General features: G+C 40.8%; 1 protein-coding gene and 1 long non-coding RNA gene across 10 annotated transcripts in view; one reads left to right on the top strand and one right to left on the bottom strand.

Moving 5' to 3' along the window:
- Positions 1 to 19,900, bottom strand: part of SEPTIN7 (septin 7) — a 594,594-nt gene that overhangs the window by 50,687 nt on the left and 524,007 nt on the right. For 3 of the 4 annotated variants that reach the window (XM_080582982.1, XM_080582983.1, XM_080582984.1), the window contains one exon: positions 11,925 to 12,027. In XM_080582982.1, the coding sequence (XP_080439108.1) occupies positions 11,925 to 12,027 (103 nt within the window). Of the gene's footprint in view, positions 1 to 11,924; positions 12,028 to 19,900 lie in introns of those variants that run through there. The other variant, XM_080582985.1, reaches the window with a different exon arrangement.
- Positions 11,911 to 19,900, top strand: part of LOC308191038 — a 41,704-nt gene continuing 33,714 nt past the window's right edge. For all 6 annotated transcript variants that reach the window (XR_013947660.1, XR_013947661.1, XR_013947662.1 and 3 more), the window contains exon 1: positions 11,911 to 12,023. This is a non-coding gene — a long non-coding RNA (uncharacterized lncRNA). The remainder of the gene's footprint in view (positions 12,024 to 19,900) is intronic.

The following is a 19,900-nucleotide window of genomic DNA, read 5'->3' as shown; positions in this document are numbered from 1 at the left end:
AACAAACAAACGCAAAAAACTAAAAACCCCAAAACCTCTTAGTTCCTTCTTTCTGTAAAGCCTGGTATGTTCAACAATGTCATTACACACTTGATATGCTTATATTAACACTGACAGACATGTAGCATCATTTCAAGATAGAGTTTAGGAGTTCCTCTATTTGCATTTTTGGTACATGTAACAAAACCAACTAAACTGAAAAGCTGGGATGGAAGTCAAAGCTGAGAAGAAACTAAACAGAAAAATTAATTTGATGAAACATGCAACTTGTGCAGCCTTGCTCCCCTTCAAGCACTGACAAATCTAACTGCTCTGGCCTAGGTATTATATAAAAGCAAGTGAATGGAGAAAAACATCAGACACCACCACCACCAGAACAGAAGTGAAGAGAAATTCTTCCTAGAACATGTTCATTCTCTTTAATAAAAAAAATCCTAGGCAGAAGCAAGATATAAACTCAAACTTGTCAGTAAACATACTCAGAAGCTCAATAGAAAACAACCCAGAAAAACAAATGAAACATTTGCATACAATAGCCATGCTACACACAAACACTGGAGAAATGAACTAAATTTAACAGCTTCAAATGGAGTCACAGTGAAGATGTGAGCTGGCTACTGCAAAATCAGCCAGAGGGAAAACATGTACATTGAATCAGTGTCACATTTAATGGGTCACTGTGGCTTTACTACAATTGGAAGTTTGGACCATAAATACTCCATCCAAGAATATCACTTCGGTCACAAGATTAACCTACTCATTCACGAAATTTTCAGCATTTTTTGATACAACAGGCCAAGCCTATCATTTTTAGCCAACAGGAAGAGACAAGCTATTTTCAACCCACACAGCATGCTTATTAAAACAAACAAAGAAAAGAAAACGTACTTTGAATCTAACTCCAGGTTTGTGGCAAACACTGCCCCAGAAGCAGCCCAGCAATACACTGGCACCTGATTATCCAAGGTAAAGAAAAGGGACACTAACCACACAACTTTGTAACCCGTCATTACTTAGGAGATGTGCAACATTTTGCTCATACCAACCCCCTACAAAAGCTCAGGACAATCTGATGGCTTCTGAGGTTTGAACCAAACATCAGCCATCTGATAACCAAGTTAAGCAGCCAAACATAGGTACCTCCTTAAGACCTGTTTAAATTTACATGTTACTTTAAACACCATCACATCCAAGTAGGTACAACAGCAAGACTAGGACACCATGCAATGGCCAATCACTCTAATATCAAAAAAAAAAAAAAAACTTTGTTCATTTCAGTTAAGTTGCAAACCTCAAACCTCTAACCAAAAGGAACAAGAACCAGATCCAAATGCTGATGTCACCATAAGGAGAGATCAACAAAAGGACTGTAATATATGAAAAACCAGCTTAGTAACGGTGTGTTTGTGTACGTGCACACACACGTGCACAGATGTTTAAGGACATTAGCAAGGACAACTTTATTTAGAAATACACTGAAAAAGTGATAAGCTAGCAGAAGGAAAACAAAGAAAAAATATTTACATAGATATATGGAAAGAAGTTTACAACAGGCTTGAAAACAACTAAGATGAAAAGGGTCAATTATATAGGTTTGTAGCTGAAAACTCCAGAAAGCTTAAAAAAGACAGTGAGAATAACACCTACACGGTGTACCGCACAGTACCTCATTAGGTTTTCATGAAATTCCCTGAATCCATCCCTTGGAAACTCTATTTTCAGTACAGACAAAAGTAAAAGATTTCGTATAATTTATTACGAGACTGACAAGAAAATGATCTATGAAACAGAAAAAAAGAAAATGTTTTTAAAAGAATCATCACTTGTTCAAAGAAATAAAAAAAATAAACATATTTCTTTTCAAAGAACTAAAAAATGGGTTGTAGGCAGCTTTTTGCCAAGTTATGAGTTCATATTCACAAAGTTTGCTGGAAGTCTCCACTCAAAACCTCTGTGAGGAAACAAACATACACATTACAATAAATATTAGGTTTTGACCAAAACACTGCCACAACAAGAAACAGCTTGGTTGAGTAAAATACACCCAGAAAGCTTCATAAAACCTTTCCTCAGCTGCTTCCTTAACTCTTAAAAAAATATTTGAATATAATACACTTGGCACATAGTCATCAGGACTCTGTAGTCATATGATTGCATCTTTCACATGCACAGGCAAAGCACAGAACATACCTCCTCTTAGGTATGGCATCCAGGAGGAGATACCATGCTCAGGTTGGCCTTCATACAATCTAGTCAGCAAGCATGGCATCCAAACAGTTAATAAATAAAAAAAAACACACCAAAAGCTATTAAGACCTGTGCAGTGAGCACTACAATCCCAACTACTGTTGTAAATTGCTAATTTAAAGAAAATGAGTATTGAAGAACTACTGTTTTAAATATCAGTTTCACTTCTAGCCATTATAGTCTCTACAATTCTTAGTCGCAAGCCTAAACTACTGCACAGTGAGCAAGAGAAATGCTTAGAAGCAGTTTAACAAAAATTAAGGTGAACTTTTTTTTCCATATGCACTGAAAAAAAACACTACATTGAGCAATTTGTGAGACTATGTGAAGAGCTACGATTTCTAGATAAACTCAAACGCTAACTGACCTTCAGAAACACTACATTTCAACTATAACACAATGTAGAAAGTTTCACTTTTTCCGTCAGATTTTGGTCATGGAGCTTTCTTACCCCAACATTAGAAAAAGGCAGAGGAACAATACCACAGACGAGGTGAGAATAGCAAGCATGCTGCAAACCTCTGGGTTTCATTGCATTACAAAAGAAAAAAAAAAAAAAGGAAAGAGGATGAGAAGATCCCACTGAAGCGACATAGTCACATAAACCTATACTGCACTTCTCACCTACAAGTAACTCAGGAAGAGTGCAATGCAGGCCAGTAAGCTCACAGTTAGATTACTGACCTTTCACATCTGGAGGACAGACACACTTCTTTTCCACAGAAACATCTTCAGAGTTCACGTGCTCTCAAAAACCTTTGAGTTCTGTCCATGCAAAGGAACAACATGCTACTAATACTCCCAGTAGCTACTGGTACACCCAGTACTTTTGTACAGGGCTCACCAGTACAAGAGGGACACTGAACTACTGGAGCAAGTCCAGAGGAAGGCTATGAACATGATGAGAGGACTGGGGCACCTATCATATGAGGACAGGCTGAGAGAGCCAGACCTCTTTAGCCTGGAAAAGAGAAGACCGAGGGGAGACCTCATTAATGTAGAATAGAATAGAAGTCAAAGAATCATAGAATAGAATGTCCTGAGTTGGAAGGGACCCATAAGGATCATTGAATTCAACTCCTGGCTCCACACAGGTCTATCCCAAAATTCAGACCAAATGACTGTGAGCACACAATCCAACTGGTTCTTAAACTCTGACAGGCTTGGTACCGTGGCCACGTCACGGGGAAGCCTGTTCCAGCGTGTGACCACCATCTCAGTGAAGAACCTCTTCCTCATATCCAGCCTGAATGTCCCCTGTCACAGCTTGACACCATTCCCTTGGGTCCTGTCACTGGTCACTAAGGAGAACTGATCGGCACCTGCTCCACCACTCCCCCTCGTGAGGAAGCTGTAGACCATGATGAGGTCTCCCCTCAGCCTCCTCTTTTCCAGGCTGAACAGGCCAAGTGACCTCAGCCACTCCTCATATGTCTTCCCCTTTAGGCCCTTCACCATCTTAATAGCCCTTCTCTGGGCACTCTCCACCAGTTTTACGTCCCTTTTGTACTGTGGTGCCCAGAGCTGCACACAGTACTCCAGATGAGGCCGCACCAGCACAGAGTAGAGCGGGACAATCACTTCCCTCGACTGACTAGCAGTGCTGTGCTTGATGCACCCCAGGATACAGTTGGACCTCCTGGCTGCCAGGGCACACTGCTGGCTCACATTCAGCTTGCTATCAACCATAAACCCCAGATCCCTCTCTGCGGGGCTGCTCTCCAGCATCTCGTCCCCCAGATGTGTATAAATATCTAAGGGGAGGGTGTCGAGAGGATGGAGCCGGTCTCTTTTCAGTAGCGCCCAGCAACAGAACGAGAGGCAACGGGCACAAACTGAAGCACAGGAGGTTCCGGCTCAATATGAGGGGGCACGTCTTTACTGTGAGGGTGACAGAGCACTGGCACAGGTTGCCCAGAGAGGTTGTGGAGTCTCCTTCTCTGGAGATATTCAAAACCCGCCTGGATGCCATCCTGTGCAACGTGCTCTAGGTGATCCTTCTCAGCAAGGATGTTGGACTAGATGATCTTCAGAGGTCCCTTCCAACCCTGCCCATTCTGCGATTCTGTGATGATTCTATGATGACACCACCACTTCAGGAAACCAAGAGATGCTGTTCATTTCTACCATCCTCCTGGGACAGCCAAGAGCTGACCACGTTCCTAATATTCTTAAAAAACCTCTTGAGTTCTCAAGCATGTTCCCACTTTATTGGGCCAATTTCCTTGTGCCCATGCTCTTTATCACCATCCCAGGTGATAAGTTATTCCCCAGATTCTTGTTGTGTCCTCCTTGATGATCTCTTCAGGATGTCTCTGGTGCTCAGGTGTCCAGCTGCATGTCAAGGACAGCCCTGACTCCCAGGTGCAGTTCTGAGGCCAAAGGCCAAGCTCCCGGCCTGGACCCCAGCCTGGCAGACGTTACCCCTGTCAGTGTGGAGCAGCCATTTCACATCAGCATTTTCTCACAACAGTCACAATACCTCCGTTAGTGCTGCCACCAGGAGCACCCCAGGAGCCGTGTGATGTCACCCCAGAGTCACCGTCACCCTGTGGCCTCACAAAAGGCAGCTGGCCATAAGTGCCCTGAGCATCCAGCCTGTGTTCAGTCCAGCTGGTGGCACTCGAGAGACTGAGCTCCCACAGCTGAAACATGAGAGGTAGAGGTGTTACTGGTGGAAGGTGCGATGTCGAGGTCATTCCAGTAGCACGAGAGACATCAAAGTCCTTCTTGTAGCACGAGAGACACAAGGTCCTTCTGGGTGGCAGGTGAAGTACCCAGATCCTTCTGGTGGAACTTGAGATGTCAAGGTCCTTCTGGTGGCACGTGAGATGCTGAGATCCCACTGGTTGCAGGCAAGGCATTGAGGCCCTTCTGGTGGGGCGCAAGGCGCTGAGGGGCTGTTGGTGGGCTGCGAGTCTTTGGAGTTCAGCCATTGACCCACGAGGGAGGTGCTGAAGACAGGAGGCGCTTGATACCTGTTTGACATCAGAGCAGCATCCCGGGAACAACAAGCATCTCCACACCGGAGCAGCCGCGGACACCATGAGCCAGCCACGCCAGGAGCTGCCAGCGGAGGCCCCAAGAGAAGAGACCTGCATCATCTGCTTGGGCCCGCTGGCCAACACAGCACAGCTGGAACCCTGCACACACTCCTTCTGCAGGGACTGCATCCAGCCCTGGGCTGCCCACAGAGCCACCTGCCCGCTCTGCTGCCAGGCCATCATTGCCATCGTGAGGCTGGTGCCACGCCCCATGTGGGACGCCTCAGCCTGCCGGCCCCGGGGAAGATTCCAGCACAACATGGGGCCAGGGCAGCGGCGGCGGCGGCCCTCCAACTACCAGTCCCACAGCGTCTCGCCCAGGCGCAGGGACCGCAGCCCCTCCATGCCATGGCAGCTCATCTGCAGCTTCTCCTGGCACTGGGAGCAGGATGGGCGCAGACGGACCCGGTCCCAACAGGACATCAACCCCGAGGATCCATCATGGCTGCGTAAGGCCCAGCAGGAGGAGCCGGGGGCTGGCGACCACACAGGCCGCCAGGCCAGGCCCGGCATTTAAGAATATATATATAAATCCTAAAAAGCAACCAAGGTGGAAGTCATTTGGGGGATGGGAAATTATCATGGGATTGGGTCACTGGGTGAGGGCAGCAGCCATGAAGGTGACCATGCCCTAGCAGGAAAAAGGCTGACAGAAAGAGTCTCCTGAACCTGGGGCAGAAGCAAATACCAGCCGGCCTGAGAAGTGCCAGCCCAGGAGCCATACCACAGGGCGCAGTCCTTCAGGAGCGGACTGCTCCAGCATGGGCTGCTCTCCACAGAGCAGCACAGGAAGCTTCTCAGACAAAAGGAAATCCATTTTGGGTAGAAGTCAGGCCTGTTTTATACCATTTATACCTCCTACCAGTAGGAAAGCATAGGACAAGGGGGAAAGGTCTTAAACAGGAAGAGGATAGACTAGGCATTAGGAGGAAATTCTTCCCTGTAGAAGGGTGGTGAGGCACTGGAACAGGTTGCCAAGAGAAGCTGTGGATGCCCCATCCCTGGAGGTGTTCAAGGCCAGGCTGGATGGAGCCTCGGCCAACCTGATCTAGTGGGTGGCATCACTGCCTATGGCAGGGGCGTTGGACTAGATGGTCCCTTCCAGCCTCAGCCATTCTGTGATTCTGTGGTGAGGTGTTACTCCAACAACAGCGATTATCCCGAAGGTATGTGTCACCTTTAGGAATACCCCAGCTCTGTCCTAGGCTCCACCAGTTTTCTGTACCCTGCACATCCACATTCGCAAGTTCTCCTGAATTCTACGTGTCTTGCTTTGGGGGTGTGTCTCATTGGTTAGGGGCAAGGATTAAGCTATCAGTAGATAGCTCTGTAGAGATCATCACTGGAACATATAGAATCCACACAGCCAGTATGTGAAAGACAGTAACTTTTTAGGTCAAAAAATTCTTCAAAGACCCTTTCTTGTTTCTGTACTTCACTGAAACCTCACAATCCTGTCAACAGAATACCTCTAAGTTGAAATCTTAATTTTTTTTTAATCTGGTTTCCTAAGGGAGCCATGTCTGCTCCACAAGGGGTGGACACAAACTAATACTTTTCTTTACAGAATGGGCAACAATGGGAACTGAGAGAGTGCTGACCTGGCACCAGCCAACTGGCACAGCAGGATCATCATGCAAGGAGCTCCAAACGGGCCACAGCCAAGGCGGCAGTACAGAACACGCGACTGTAACAAAGGTTGGAGGAGAGGACTCGAGGAATTGAGGTATTTTGAGGAATGGAAGTTACAGGGGAAATGGAAGCATGGAGGCAGGACACATTCAAGGCAAAGCAAGCTTTGGCAGCTCCTTTCTTTAAGAACCTTTTTGTTTCTGAGATAGATGCATATGCCAGGGTACACCCCTGACTGTACATAGACAAGGAAGAGCTCTGTAACTGTTAATGCAACCACACATCCTAAGGAAGCTCAGAAATGACTGGGAAGGTCAGAACTCTCTTTTTTTCCCATCTAGGTCTAAAAACGAAATGTGTTTTAACATAAACTGTATTTGTATGGTAATAGAGCCTTCATGCCTCCAATATAATGGCTAAATTACGCACTGAATAGTCACCATCACTGAATACTCTTCATTAATCCAAGCAAGCCAAATATGAAGGACACATCAAAGCCCAAACATACACTCAGATACTGTGGTAGTAGAGGCAATAAAGAAACCTTAATTAAGAGCATTTCAAACCACAGCAGATCAACAACAACCGGAAACATCCTCAAGTGGTTGGACTGTCTGTCTAATGTTATTTTTCACTTAATTATTTTTCCTATCCTGTCATATACTGGATGGTTTTGTTCCTGGCTCTAAAGTGCAGCTAGGGAGGAAGGGAAGCCATGCGTCGGCAAAGGCCAAGTCCGCATGAGCATCTGAGGCTGTCTGCATGCCTGTTGGCCTGATAAACAAACTGCAACAGAAAATGAACAGAAGGGTAATTCTCACTAGAACGTGATCCATCATCACAAGATACCACTATTAAACTTGTCAAAGTTTTCTTCAGGGACCAGTAAAGCCATTTTAAAACTCAAGTGTGCTTTTTCTTTAAGGTAACTTCAAGTCTTGCAAAATACAGCCTTCTACTTTGTGTCCAAGCCAAAAAGCCATGTTTAAACCAAAACATTTTAATGTTTGCATATAATTACCAACAAAATGCTATCACAGTACTGTATGATATTTTCCTTTAAGCTGTAATCCACAGGTGATCTACAAGGGTAAAGCAACAATTAGGAAGCAAAACAGACAATTTGCTACAGCAAAGGGTTCAAAACAGCTCTCAGAGTCAAAGCTACCACACAGTCAATCAAGAAACAGAAACTGTGTAGAAATGTCTTCTGGAAAGCCACCTGCCTGGAAGGCTTCTGCATATGTAAGTAAATTTCATGATTTTTTTCCAACAAAATTTAAAAGTCCAACCTCTAATAAGAGTCATGAAACCCAAACACCTGAAAGCATATTACTCTAAGAAAAGCTACCCCAAATAATTATGCTGAAGTACCTTGAAACTATAGGCAAAAAGAATTTTAAAAAAATATGACTTTCTATTTACTTGGGTGTTATTTCAAAACATACAATACCAGTATAATTTCAGTACAAGAACAAAAGGGATTTTCTGAGTCAGTGCTTAGACAAAAGACCACAGTGAAAAGCAACAATTTTTATTCCACACCTCATTACCCTGAAACAAAACAAAAAAACAAACACACCCACTACTTATACAAGTGTAATTATATTAATAAGCAGACAACTACAATTTCACAATTAAGATTTCCTTAATTGTGAGCTCCTAACTGTAGTAGTATTACTACTGGAATTTCTCTTATAAGTTTGACTTCAGCAGGCACTTTCCTCAAAAACACTGAGAAAGGGAGACTACAGTCTTGATATTATTTAGATGACGTATTTATATTGTTGAAACACTTGAGAGTCCAACCATCTTATATTTGAAGAGATTACACAAAATTATGAATGAAACAGCCTGCAAAGTTGACAATTTTGCCAGTGGTGAGCTTTAAATATTCAAAATGTAGTAGTTTGTATTAAAACATTATTTAAATGTCTTCTTTTGAATGTATCAAGACTTAAGCTTTCAGTGCCTATTTCTGCCTCCTTGATGTCTTATCCTCAGAGAAGGCACCTGTTAGCCTTCATTCTACAAACGGAATTTCAGAAATAGTGTGATTTAATTTAAAATACTGATTGGCCTTTTAGAATAGGTCCAATACAGAATTCAGAGTCCCATGAAGGTTTTAAACACAAAATAATACCCTAATTACAGATGATCAAGTAGGAAAAAAGGGCTCAGTCTTTAGTTTCCTAAGAAAAGTTTACAAACACTACCAAAGGAAACAATATAATTTGGAGAAAAAAATGAATATAGTCAATGAGTTTGAAATGTTGCAATGCTTATTAAGGCTAAACGTTGCAGTGTAATGCCAGTCCCTGTTAAGGTTAACTTTACAATGATTCCAAAAACATTAAATACAAATAAGGATATATTTTAACAGCAATGATTTATATTTATATGCATTTCTAACACTTTACATTTAACATAAACACCTGGGAATTAGCAGCTGTGTTTACAGAAGAGACTTCCCTGGCAATACACAGATCTTACCAGGCTCGACTCAGACCACGTTACAGGACAGCCCACTGCCCGCGTGGCTGAAACAGAGCCACTTCCAAAGCTGTGCCCACAACCACCTTCCATCAGCTCCGGTAAGGAGCACCTACCTCCTGGATCTGCTCCAGAAACCATAAACCAGCTTCTTCAACAGACACTGGGCCTTATGCTTACCTAATTTCAAAAGCTCTCTATCTTGCTACACAAATCCAGTAAGTTGAATTGGTAATTGTAGACTAAGTGAACAACTAGAAAGCAGTACCTATACAAATGCATTAGCTGCAATGGTAAGCCTCATCAACACCTGAAAATTGCTGGGCGCAGACTGCAATACTCTCCCTTGTATCTCTTTAGCAACCAGAAGCACTGGTCCCTGATTTTCATTTCAGACCAAACAGATGATATACTGACGTTGAAGCATCTATAAATAAAGCACAGCCAGCAGACTAGTGATTGTGCAATCTACAGTAAAAGGCAGCTACACACACATGACTCTTGGCAGCACAAAAAGCAAAAGATATTTTGGATTTTCACAAAGAGACTATACAGTGTTCTTATTCAGCCAGCACTGACCATATACAGATTAGCACTACATTCTGAAACGTTTAAGTCTTAATAAGTAGATTATAGATAGTTCCCTTCACTACTGCAGAACCATACCCTGAAGTCAGCTGAAGACCCTAGCCCAAGCCAGAGTACACTACCTCAAAGCAAAAATGCAACAAGAGCGCATTACTATTACAAATCAAACTGCCCACTACAGGTCAGTTTCTACCAACAATAGCATCCAGTAAAATACAAACTATTTCATCTTTATATTTAAAAAACATGCGTCTTTTCAGCACATACATGACTAGATGCATCACTGAAATCCAAAGGAAAAAAATCACCACTGCCGCCATGATATTTGTACCAAATGATCACACAGCATTGACTTCTGTACTTGGGGTGGGGGGAAAACAGCCAAATTTAGAATATTACTGACAATTCCCCTCAGCAAACATCCAGACAATGGGACAAATTTGCTTACAAATTAAGTCTTAGTATTATGTATAAAAACGGTACTAAGTACAAAAGTAGTAACAAAATTTTCTAATTGAGATCTCATTTCCCATCAAATTGTAGACCAACTTATCAAAGAACACAATCTTCTACCATTTCCCTAAATGCAACTGCGTTAAACCATACAACAGGCAAAAGAACACTAAATTAATTCTATGTACTTTCTACAGCTCTAATACATCACTACATTATTTGCATTTTAAGTAACTTGGTTTTTGCAGGAATGAAACACCGAAGTGCAAATTATAGCCCATTTTGGTTTAATATTTACAAAAAATGATATCCTCCTTTCCACCTTCCCTTTCTCCCCTCCCTCCCAGGGACAATAATGGAAAACCAAATTTTATTTAAGACTGAACAGCTTTGTAACTATTAATTATGCAGTTGGATGATAGATTACAAAGGGACTTCGAGTTGCAAAAGAAAAAAGCAACCCTCAAATTTTTAAATTCTCACTTTGCCATCAAAATAAACTGATACTTGACCTTAATTTCTACCTCTGTCAATAGGAGTTTTATGTTACATATCCATAATGACTGCACAATAGATCCATTGTATTGATGACAAAACATCAAAGCATTAAGCAAGCTACCCAAATTACAAGATAAAGGAAGACATCAAGGAGACAGATGACTATTACAAAGTTTCTTTTGTTTGTTTTAATAATTTTAACCATTAGCATGACAGAAGTGAGACACATAGCCAGTACATATGCATCAGTTAGGCACAGATATACCTAACCTTAATAAGGATCTACTACAGTTCAAATACTCAAATGAGGGGAAAAAAGGGAAATCAGATGTCCTAGCAGGACAGGTAATAATTTGGGTCATCACCAAAGCCTAAATGAACCATTATGCCCAGCACACTTCATCCATACTAACTACAGTTTCAAATCCTCTGTAGTCCACAGGGAACCGACTGTTTACATTTGGTTTTCTTTGCAACCATACAAGCTAGAAAGGTTTGTTTAAATTAAAGCTTTGATTTTGTAGCACAGTTTTGTGGCCACAGAAATGCAGGATACATGGGATCCTGCCGAATGGTGATGTTCAAAGAAAGACTCCAGCTTTACTTTTGGATCCCGGATCGTCATGCTGCATTCACAACTTTAAAAGCAGTTCAATTTTTTATTCAAATGAAAATACAAGCTCAAATTACTTTTATTCTGTCATAGTTGCAAGTATACATTTTGGACAAGATCCACACTGGCCCTTTTTCTTAAACTCTATGAACTGTACAGTTCTTTATTCTCATCCTTGCCTACTTGCACAAGACGTGTTCTTTTTGAACACTGTGGAGTGTTCTTAACAGTATGGAAATGAAGACATTTTTCTCATGAGATCACAGAAAATACACTTACATTATCATGTTAAATTTTAAGAACTATGCCAACATACTTCCAGCGATCACCACTGAATGAATGAAAAAGAAACGTACCTACTACCATGAGTGTGAACTCAAATCCTCTCTTCACAGACTTCCGGTAAACTTGATTTGGAAGATTTGCAAACCCCACATATCCTTCAAGGTTCTTCTGTTGCTAAGATGAGATATTTTGAAGAAAAAGTTAAAAGAAAAGCTTGCAACGTCTTATTGTGCTTGTATTTTAAGCTATTCAACAGTTCGCTTTATTTTCATTTTTAAAGAAAGGTGCTATCTATCCTACCTCTCAAAACCCTAAGCTGCCTACATCAAAGACCATGCAATGTACTGCAGCAATAAACAGGAAACCCTAGTTTTTTGACTGGATTGCTAGAAGACTGGCACAGGAAGTTAGCTATGCTAACAGTATTTTCACTAAGTTCAATTGCCGTGTAATGAACGTGCAAGCATAATAGTATAAAAGTGCAAACATTAAAATATACTCAACTTTGTTCCAACACCCATTTGAAACACAGGCAAGTAGTATGAGTGTAGCTCTCCTATAGTTTTGAGAGTTGTGGTGGTACAGCCCCAATATTATCAGGACTAACTTGACAGTCACTTCTGCATCACACAATTGGAAGCCTTTATTAATCCTTTCATGGTAAATCCGTTGCTAATGTATACTAATGCAGCATGTATTGCAACAAACCCTTCACGCATGCAAATCCTTAGTTTACTTGCACTCTGAAGGAGTCATTCAAAATATTGCCTACTATGAAAAGAGATGAGAATTTTGGATGTTATCCATTACTCCTTCTCACAACAACAAAAACGTTGAATGTGCTTAAAATGCCTCTCCATCACTCTGCTAGACCTGACAAACCTCCAGAAATCAGCCATGTCATGTTACTTTTAAACCATTCTTTTAGTAGAATTCTATCAATGGGCTTGTTATCAGGCAGGTCTGAGCATCTTCTGAGATGAGACAATTTAATTTTTACAGACAAAACGAAAATACTTTTGACACAATTGCCTACTGAACGCAACACAACATACTGTTTCACATGGAGCAACGGCTTTAAAACCTTAAGTTTCATATCCATCCGAAGTTGACAGGATGTGATTTGATAATACATCTATTTCAGATTTTTACTACTACAGATATTACTACTTAATAACACTTATGCACCTCCTCGGAGCTGAATCACTGTCTACAAATTGGAATTCTCCTTCCCACAATTAACTTCAAGAGGACAGAGGGATTCTAGAAACACACAAAACGTCATCTGTTCTACTACAGGCACTATTGCCTCAGAACTTGACTGCATGGGATGGAGTACGGTCGATTTAAATTTGGTATGTGGTTGACTCATGTTTATTTAGATGTTTTTTTCTAAACACTGAAATCAACAAGTAAACTTGTTAGAGTAATAACTTCTAGAGTTAAAAACATATGTTTATTTTAAATTACAGCAAACATTCCTTGCTAGGATAGAAAAACTCTCTCTCTTTTAAAGTCACTGAATGCAAATAAGAATTAGCTTCTTTGCCTAGTGCTGAGAGATTGCAATGAACTGACTTTTTGCTTTAACTTACATAATTGCTTTCTCCATTTGGCAAAGAAACCATTATTTTCAATCAAGGCTACGCCACTATAAAGATATATTATACTGGTGCTACCACTGAATTTAAATAAATCCAGAGTCTGAATTTATCAGAACTGTTTTGAAAGAAAGGATTAAATCCTAGAACAAACAATTACCAGCTCTAATTTAGGGATAATATACTAATTCTCCTTCAAGTTTAAAAAACGCAGTATCTTTTAATTCATTAACTCATAGAGAATAAAAAAGGAACATTTAATGACAGCCTGCTAAAGCCAGGCATTGTAGCTTCGAGTTCAAATACACACAACAGGACAAATGTTAGTACTTCTCCAAATGTGCAAATATTTGCCTTCTGTCATCAATAAACTCTTTAAGATGCTTTTTGATTGAATTCAGCCTTAAGTGCTACACTAGTCTCATCTTAAAGGTTTCAAAAGATTTTTAAAAAAATCAGCCAGAAATGTAAAAATCCAGGGACCGTTTTACTTCTCCAAGCTATTACTACAACTTTTGAGAAATACGTCACATTTTAAAACACTAAATAGGAGCCAATGCTTCAGAGACAGTACCTCACAGGCAGGTGAATGCTCTTTAAGGCATTAAAACTTTCCTCAACAGGGCAGGTCCTTAATAACTATTAAGAATATGTAATTGCTATTCATTCTACAAGGTGTAAAAGACCTAATCACATTCAGACACTCCTTATAGTTCTACTTGTCAACCAGTCACCTGCATCTGTAGGAATTAAACCTACATGCCTTTTAATGGAAGTCATACTTACAAGAAACAGCTTATCCCTTGCTTTACATCTAGGTATTATTTCTTTTGCTTATAAGAATGCCTTTATAAGTAATTCTTGTTTTAAATTATTTTTATCTCCTTTCCTTCCTCTTTACATAGAGTTGCACATTTAGAATAGTTTTACTTCTAGGAACTTTAAGAAAGCTGAGTATGAACTGCTAAGCAAGAACATATGGCAACTTTCAGGTTGTTTGCTCCATTAAGTGGATGTACATTTACATCCATAATTTGCTTTATTTTAGACAACAAAATATAAATTCCCCTAATCAGAAAGATATCTGAAGTGTCATACCTGGCGTTAATGCTGTGTTTAACTTCAGCATTTATACTCTACTAATAAAGAGAGCCTTTCTAAAAACCAAAGTTGGTTGCCAGACTCAGATTTCTGGTATACGAATATCAATTAAAATCAGTGCTTTCAACGTACAGATTTTGAAAAGGTCTTAGTTGTTCAGGAACCTTCTGCTTCTAAACAGAACAAAAAACAGAAATCAAGGTTCTTAAATTCTTTAAACAGCTTTTACAAGAAGTTACTTATTACTTTTCTGTTGAAGCATTAGCTTCCACTGTATGTATCACTGTGTGGGGTGAGATCTCATGTTTCCAATACTTACAAGAGCTTCTCCTTATCTTTTATTCCTTCCTGGTTTTCAACCAGCTGCTACCTAAGCTCAGTTTCAGTTCACCTACTACCTAAGCTCAGTTTCAGTTCACCTACTAAAGCCTTAATGTTTCTTCCATTTGCACAATAGCTGTAATATGTCTTTATCAAAGGAATACTTACAGCTACTTTGTAAACAACACATTTCCATCATTTCCAGTGTTGAAGACATGGACAGAATACATCCAAGAGTAGTCCAGTAAAATGATGAATGTGAACCATCACAGCAAGGAGCCCACACAGGTGCAGCAGCAATCCAGGGAGAGTAACAGGGGTGGCATGAGGAAAGAAAGAAAAAAGAAAAGTTACTTACATTTGATCAACAAAGTTACCCACAACATTTTTAATCTAGTATACTTAGAATACAGTTTTACGCAACCACAATTTAGTCTGTTTTATACAGACAGCTTCCTTTCATGATAAGGAGCTACACAACTTGCAAACCATTTGCCAGTACAGGTGGTCACTCAGTAGTCCTTACTACTCTAGATGTTCAGCGTGCTTTCATTTACCATATGCTACCTGAACCTGCAATATTCACAGGTATTTTTCTTCATAGGTGCTCACCACAATATGTAATCTAATTTCACCACGCTACTGTACATTCTTTTTATTTTAGAGTGGAAAAGGTAAAAAGATCAAAGCCATCATCATCATGAACACCTCTCAGGATTTTGTATTTCTTTATCACTTTATACATTCAGTGAGCAGTGCCAATTCACTTCATTTCCCATACTGAGCATTAAAGCATTACTGCAAGTTTGGGCATAACTGTCTTGGTTAAACAGCCAGAAAATAAAGAACAAATCAGTGTGCACAAGTTAAGTGCCTTTTAAATATCATCTGACTCTGTAGATGACAAAAGATCCAAGCTAGTTCTCCAACATGACACTTAGAATATTTTAACTATAAAACCGTATCACAAAGACCCTTTAAATTTCTGGGGGTTGGTTTGTTTGCTTTTCCACTAAGTATCTTCCAGTGCTTGAGCATTTCAAGATACTGTTACAAGAAATAAATATATAAATCTCTCTGCCAAGTTCTAAGACAGCAGTCAATCATGCTACTGAGCCATAACACCCAGTTTTTAATCAATTCCATACTCCCAGAGGCTCAGAGCCTACTTCTAGACAATTTATACTGTCATGAATATTAGCTCAAACAGCACTGAGGTTCCCTTCTCCTTTACTACCTAGTGGGATGTGTGCCTTCTGCTTTTCCAGTCCCCCTCACAGCGTATCAGTGTGCAGAGTCACAAGAACTCTGCACATTTAGTTCTTTGCTGCTGCACTCTTCCAAGGAGGCAAAAAAGCAAAGCCCTGCCCATCAGTCCTAGTCCCCGTCTCTACCTGCTGAAACCAAGAGCCAGCACAGGACACTCCTTGCAGCTCTGGAAAGACAGATGCACATGCAGCAGAAATGAAGCTAGCTGTACAGGCTGGGAAACCAACTAACATTGCAGACACCGCAGAAATATAAACGCCCAGAAGTTTTGATATCAAGCACCAAGTTACTATCATTTATCATGTTGCACATCACCACTTTCAACTTTGAAACAAGGCAGTGCTGTGAAAAAACAGTGACATTCACATCAGTTTGCCAAGCACACAGTAGGGCCTGGTTCCTGGTCAAAACCAGTATCATTACGTTGAACAGTGTAATTTTCAAACCATCACCCTGTAAGGATGGCCATCAGGGTCAGGCCAACGTTCCTGCCCTCAACAGCGGCCCAAACCACGCATCTAAGGTACTGCATACCATGGAGTAAATATACAGCGGTATTTCTCTAAACACGTTGGTAGGCACCACAACATACCCCTCAGACACTTAAGATGGAGGTATTTTTCCACTTAAATAGCATTTGCCTGATTCTGCTTCCATGCACTTGTACACCTTTCTTAGCATCACGTCAACTGAGTATCCACAAAAGCCCTGTAGCAAGGACTCCCTCCAAATCCCTCTACATGGTTGAACAGATGACCTTCTCAATTCAAACTCCTCACCTGTTAGTTAACTGGCGCACAGTGCTACCTGTGTTGGAAAACAGCCTTAATAACCGAGCACACTTCTCTGAGAAGCAGCTGTTTCATGCCTCTGATCACCTCCAGTGCTCTTCTGCAACACTTCCAGATCTGCAAGCTTCTAGAGAGGTCAGGTGGGAACTATGCATGGTATCCAAGAGGCAAAAAAATCACAGATCTACACAGCCACATCATGTGGGATCTCCTGTTCTCTGTTCCTTTCTTATTTTCTCCCAACACCCAGTTTGGTTTTCTGACTACTGCTGAGTACTGAGCTGACTCTTCCAGGGAACTGCAGCACAGGCCCAAGACCTTTTTCCCAGGCTGTAGCAGATGGTCACAGCTCCCTTCTGAGCGCACAGCACAAAAGCAGTCTGTATATGGATCACTTTAACATTCACCTACACTGCATTTTAACTATCAACTTTAATCAAGTCTTGTAATATTTTTCTGTAAGCCCTCATTGTCATTCGTCATCTCTGCTCTCACTTAGCACAAATGAAAGCACGTCATACAAGCAATTTAACGTTGGCCTTAGCTGACTTATGATGCATCCAATTTGTATGCTCAATGTTACTTTAATAGAGGCTTGCCCCAAGCAAAATGCCAAAGCCCACATAAACAAGCAGCAGAGCTGGTGCTTTTAGATCCATCATTTGACCTGGTGGATTAATAGCCAACAGCAAGCTGCTGTAACTATGCAAATGATGAGAAGAAAGAAAGGCAGCACTTTCCTAGGAGGCAATCAGAAAATCCTCATTACCTTGCCTTCCATCAAATCTATCATCCGTGTTGTCACCCAGTCACTGTAATTTACATCTCTCCTTTATTCTGAGCTGACCATGTCCAGGAACAGAAAAATTCCAAGTCATTCTTCAGGTAATACCATCTGGGCCAAAAGATGACTGACATTATGCCCACTGCCTGACCAAACAGCACACCTTATCCCCTTATCAAGGAGAGGTGCAAGTCCAAGGTGAGCTAAAGCCATTTTTTGCCTCTACTACATGCAACCCAAGAGCTCAGCTCAGAGCCTACATGGCTAAGTGCAGCTGTTGCGCACTGCCAGCCTGTTACAGGATGTTATGATAAATGTAAAGGATTTATGACCTAGCCAAACCAATGGCAAATATGAATGAAGACAGCTGGAGAGGAAAAAGGATAAAATAGAAAAACAGTTCAACACCGGGGGAATCTTTGACCTGGCCAAAGCTTTTCTGTTATACCAGGTCTTTGGAGCTTCTCAAAGTTATTCTAAAAGCAAGAAATGCAACACATTTTTCCCCTATTCTCCTTCTATGATTCATCATCATTTTAAAAAGTCTCCAAAAGCATCCCAGAAAACCCAAGAATGAATTGCTGAGCTCTGACTACACTATAAGCAACATAAAATAGTCTTAGAAAGGGCACAGTTGCTATATTAGGCATGCAATAGCAATGGCACTTAACAATGTAAACAGAAGGTAATCATTTTTAACTTATTCCATGCATTTGGAACAGTGAATGCATTCCCAACATAATATTTTTTTCTAAAATTTAGATTTGCTACGCAGCCAATCTGTTCCTGTACGGTATCTAGGCACAGGGCAAGTTTCTATTATACGCAGTTTGAAAATTCTTTTCTTTTGGCAGGTCCAGTATCTTCTTCTTCATCTGCTCTAACACTGCTTTCAACAAAGCTAAAACCATCTTTTTAGAACTTTTAACTGATTTCTGTATACTCTTTAGCCACAATATGTCTATTCAGTTTCTTACCATCATGTTATAAATAGGATCGGTTTAGGTGAATTTCTAGTTTTATACAGAAAGACTATTCTATAAAGCACTATTTCCTTAAATATACCTGATGTTGTAACTTCTTTTATTATTATTATGATTTTGTCCATTGCAACAGCGCTAGTTGTTTAAAGTTCCGCAGGTTTTGGAGATTTCTAGGAACTGGGGTGGACAGACTAGGAGATACCTTATCAATATGTTTGGGGCCTTAAAAGCTTCCTACAGCTTGACAAAGTCTGCGTATTTTCCAATTTTCAATATGGAGGCAATGCATAAAGCATACAGTTAAAACACTTACCCATCTTGCCCTGCCTCATCCCAAAGGCAGAGAGCAACTGCATGTTTTGCAATTGACAGTTTTTGTTCTTAAAATAGGTGCTTTAGGTAGCCGTATTTAGTGTAGTAATGCTGCTACAACACCCCTAGCACATGTTATTACAATAGATAATACCTTAACCTTGCTTTTACAAACAATAAGATATACTCAGTCCAAATTTACAACAAATACTGAGTTTAAGAAGCATGTAAAAAACAATCTGAAAGAGGAAACTCATCAGCTGCAGCTGTAGGGTTAAGCTTGTGCTGAACATCTACAAAAATGTTTTTCCTTTCACTGTTGAAAGTATAAACATCTGCCGAGTCAATAACATCTGCCATAATCTGCACAGCAGAAGTCTAGCACTGATGAAAGCGAAACTGGCACTCCTATTCCCTTTAGTACACATCAACTGCAGACAGCAGAAACCTACTAAAAACCTTTTGTAGAAGGAAAGCTTGGCTTGCGAGTACAAGCCTGGGGTCTTGCCTACACTAGAAAAATTTAAAACTCCTCAAAAAGGATCCAAAAGAGAAAATGCTTTCCATGTGCAACCACTATCAAGAAACCATGATCTCTTTCAGCCTTCAGGAGCAAACTGATCAAATCAGTAATCGGTAACTTCAACTGCTGATGCAGTGACTGCAGTTTCAAGGCAAATTGTTCCTCTAAGTCTCACTGGGCGTAGCCACTGAGTCAGTATCAGTGAAGAGTCAGCTTGCTTCAGACACTTTCTCTCTCCCGTGCCAGACACTAAGATCCGGTTTATTAACAGATAGCACTGAAGCACATGAGATTTCTAAGAGGAAAAGGATTCTGCACTGCAAGAGATCAGAAAGAGCTGGCAGCACAGTATCTGCTGGGCT

Source organism: Anser brachyrhynchus (genome assembly GCF_964034855.1).
Source record: "Anser brachyrhynchus genome assembly, chromosome: 2".
Taxonomy (NCBI): domain Eukaryota; kingdom Metazoa; phylum Chordata; class Aves; order Anseriformes; family Anatidae; genus Anser; species Anser brachyrhynchus.
This window is presented reverse-complemented; position numbering and strand designations above follow the sequence as displayed.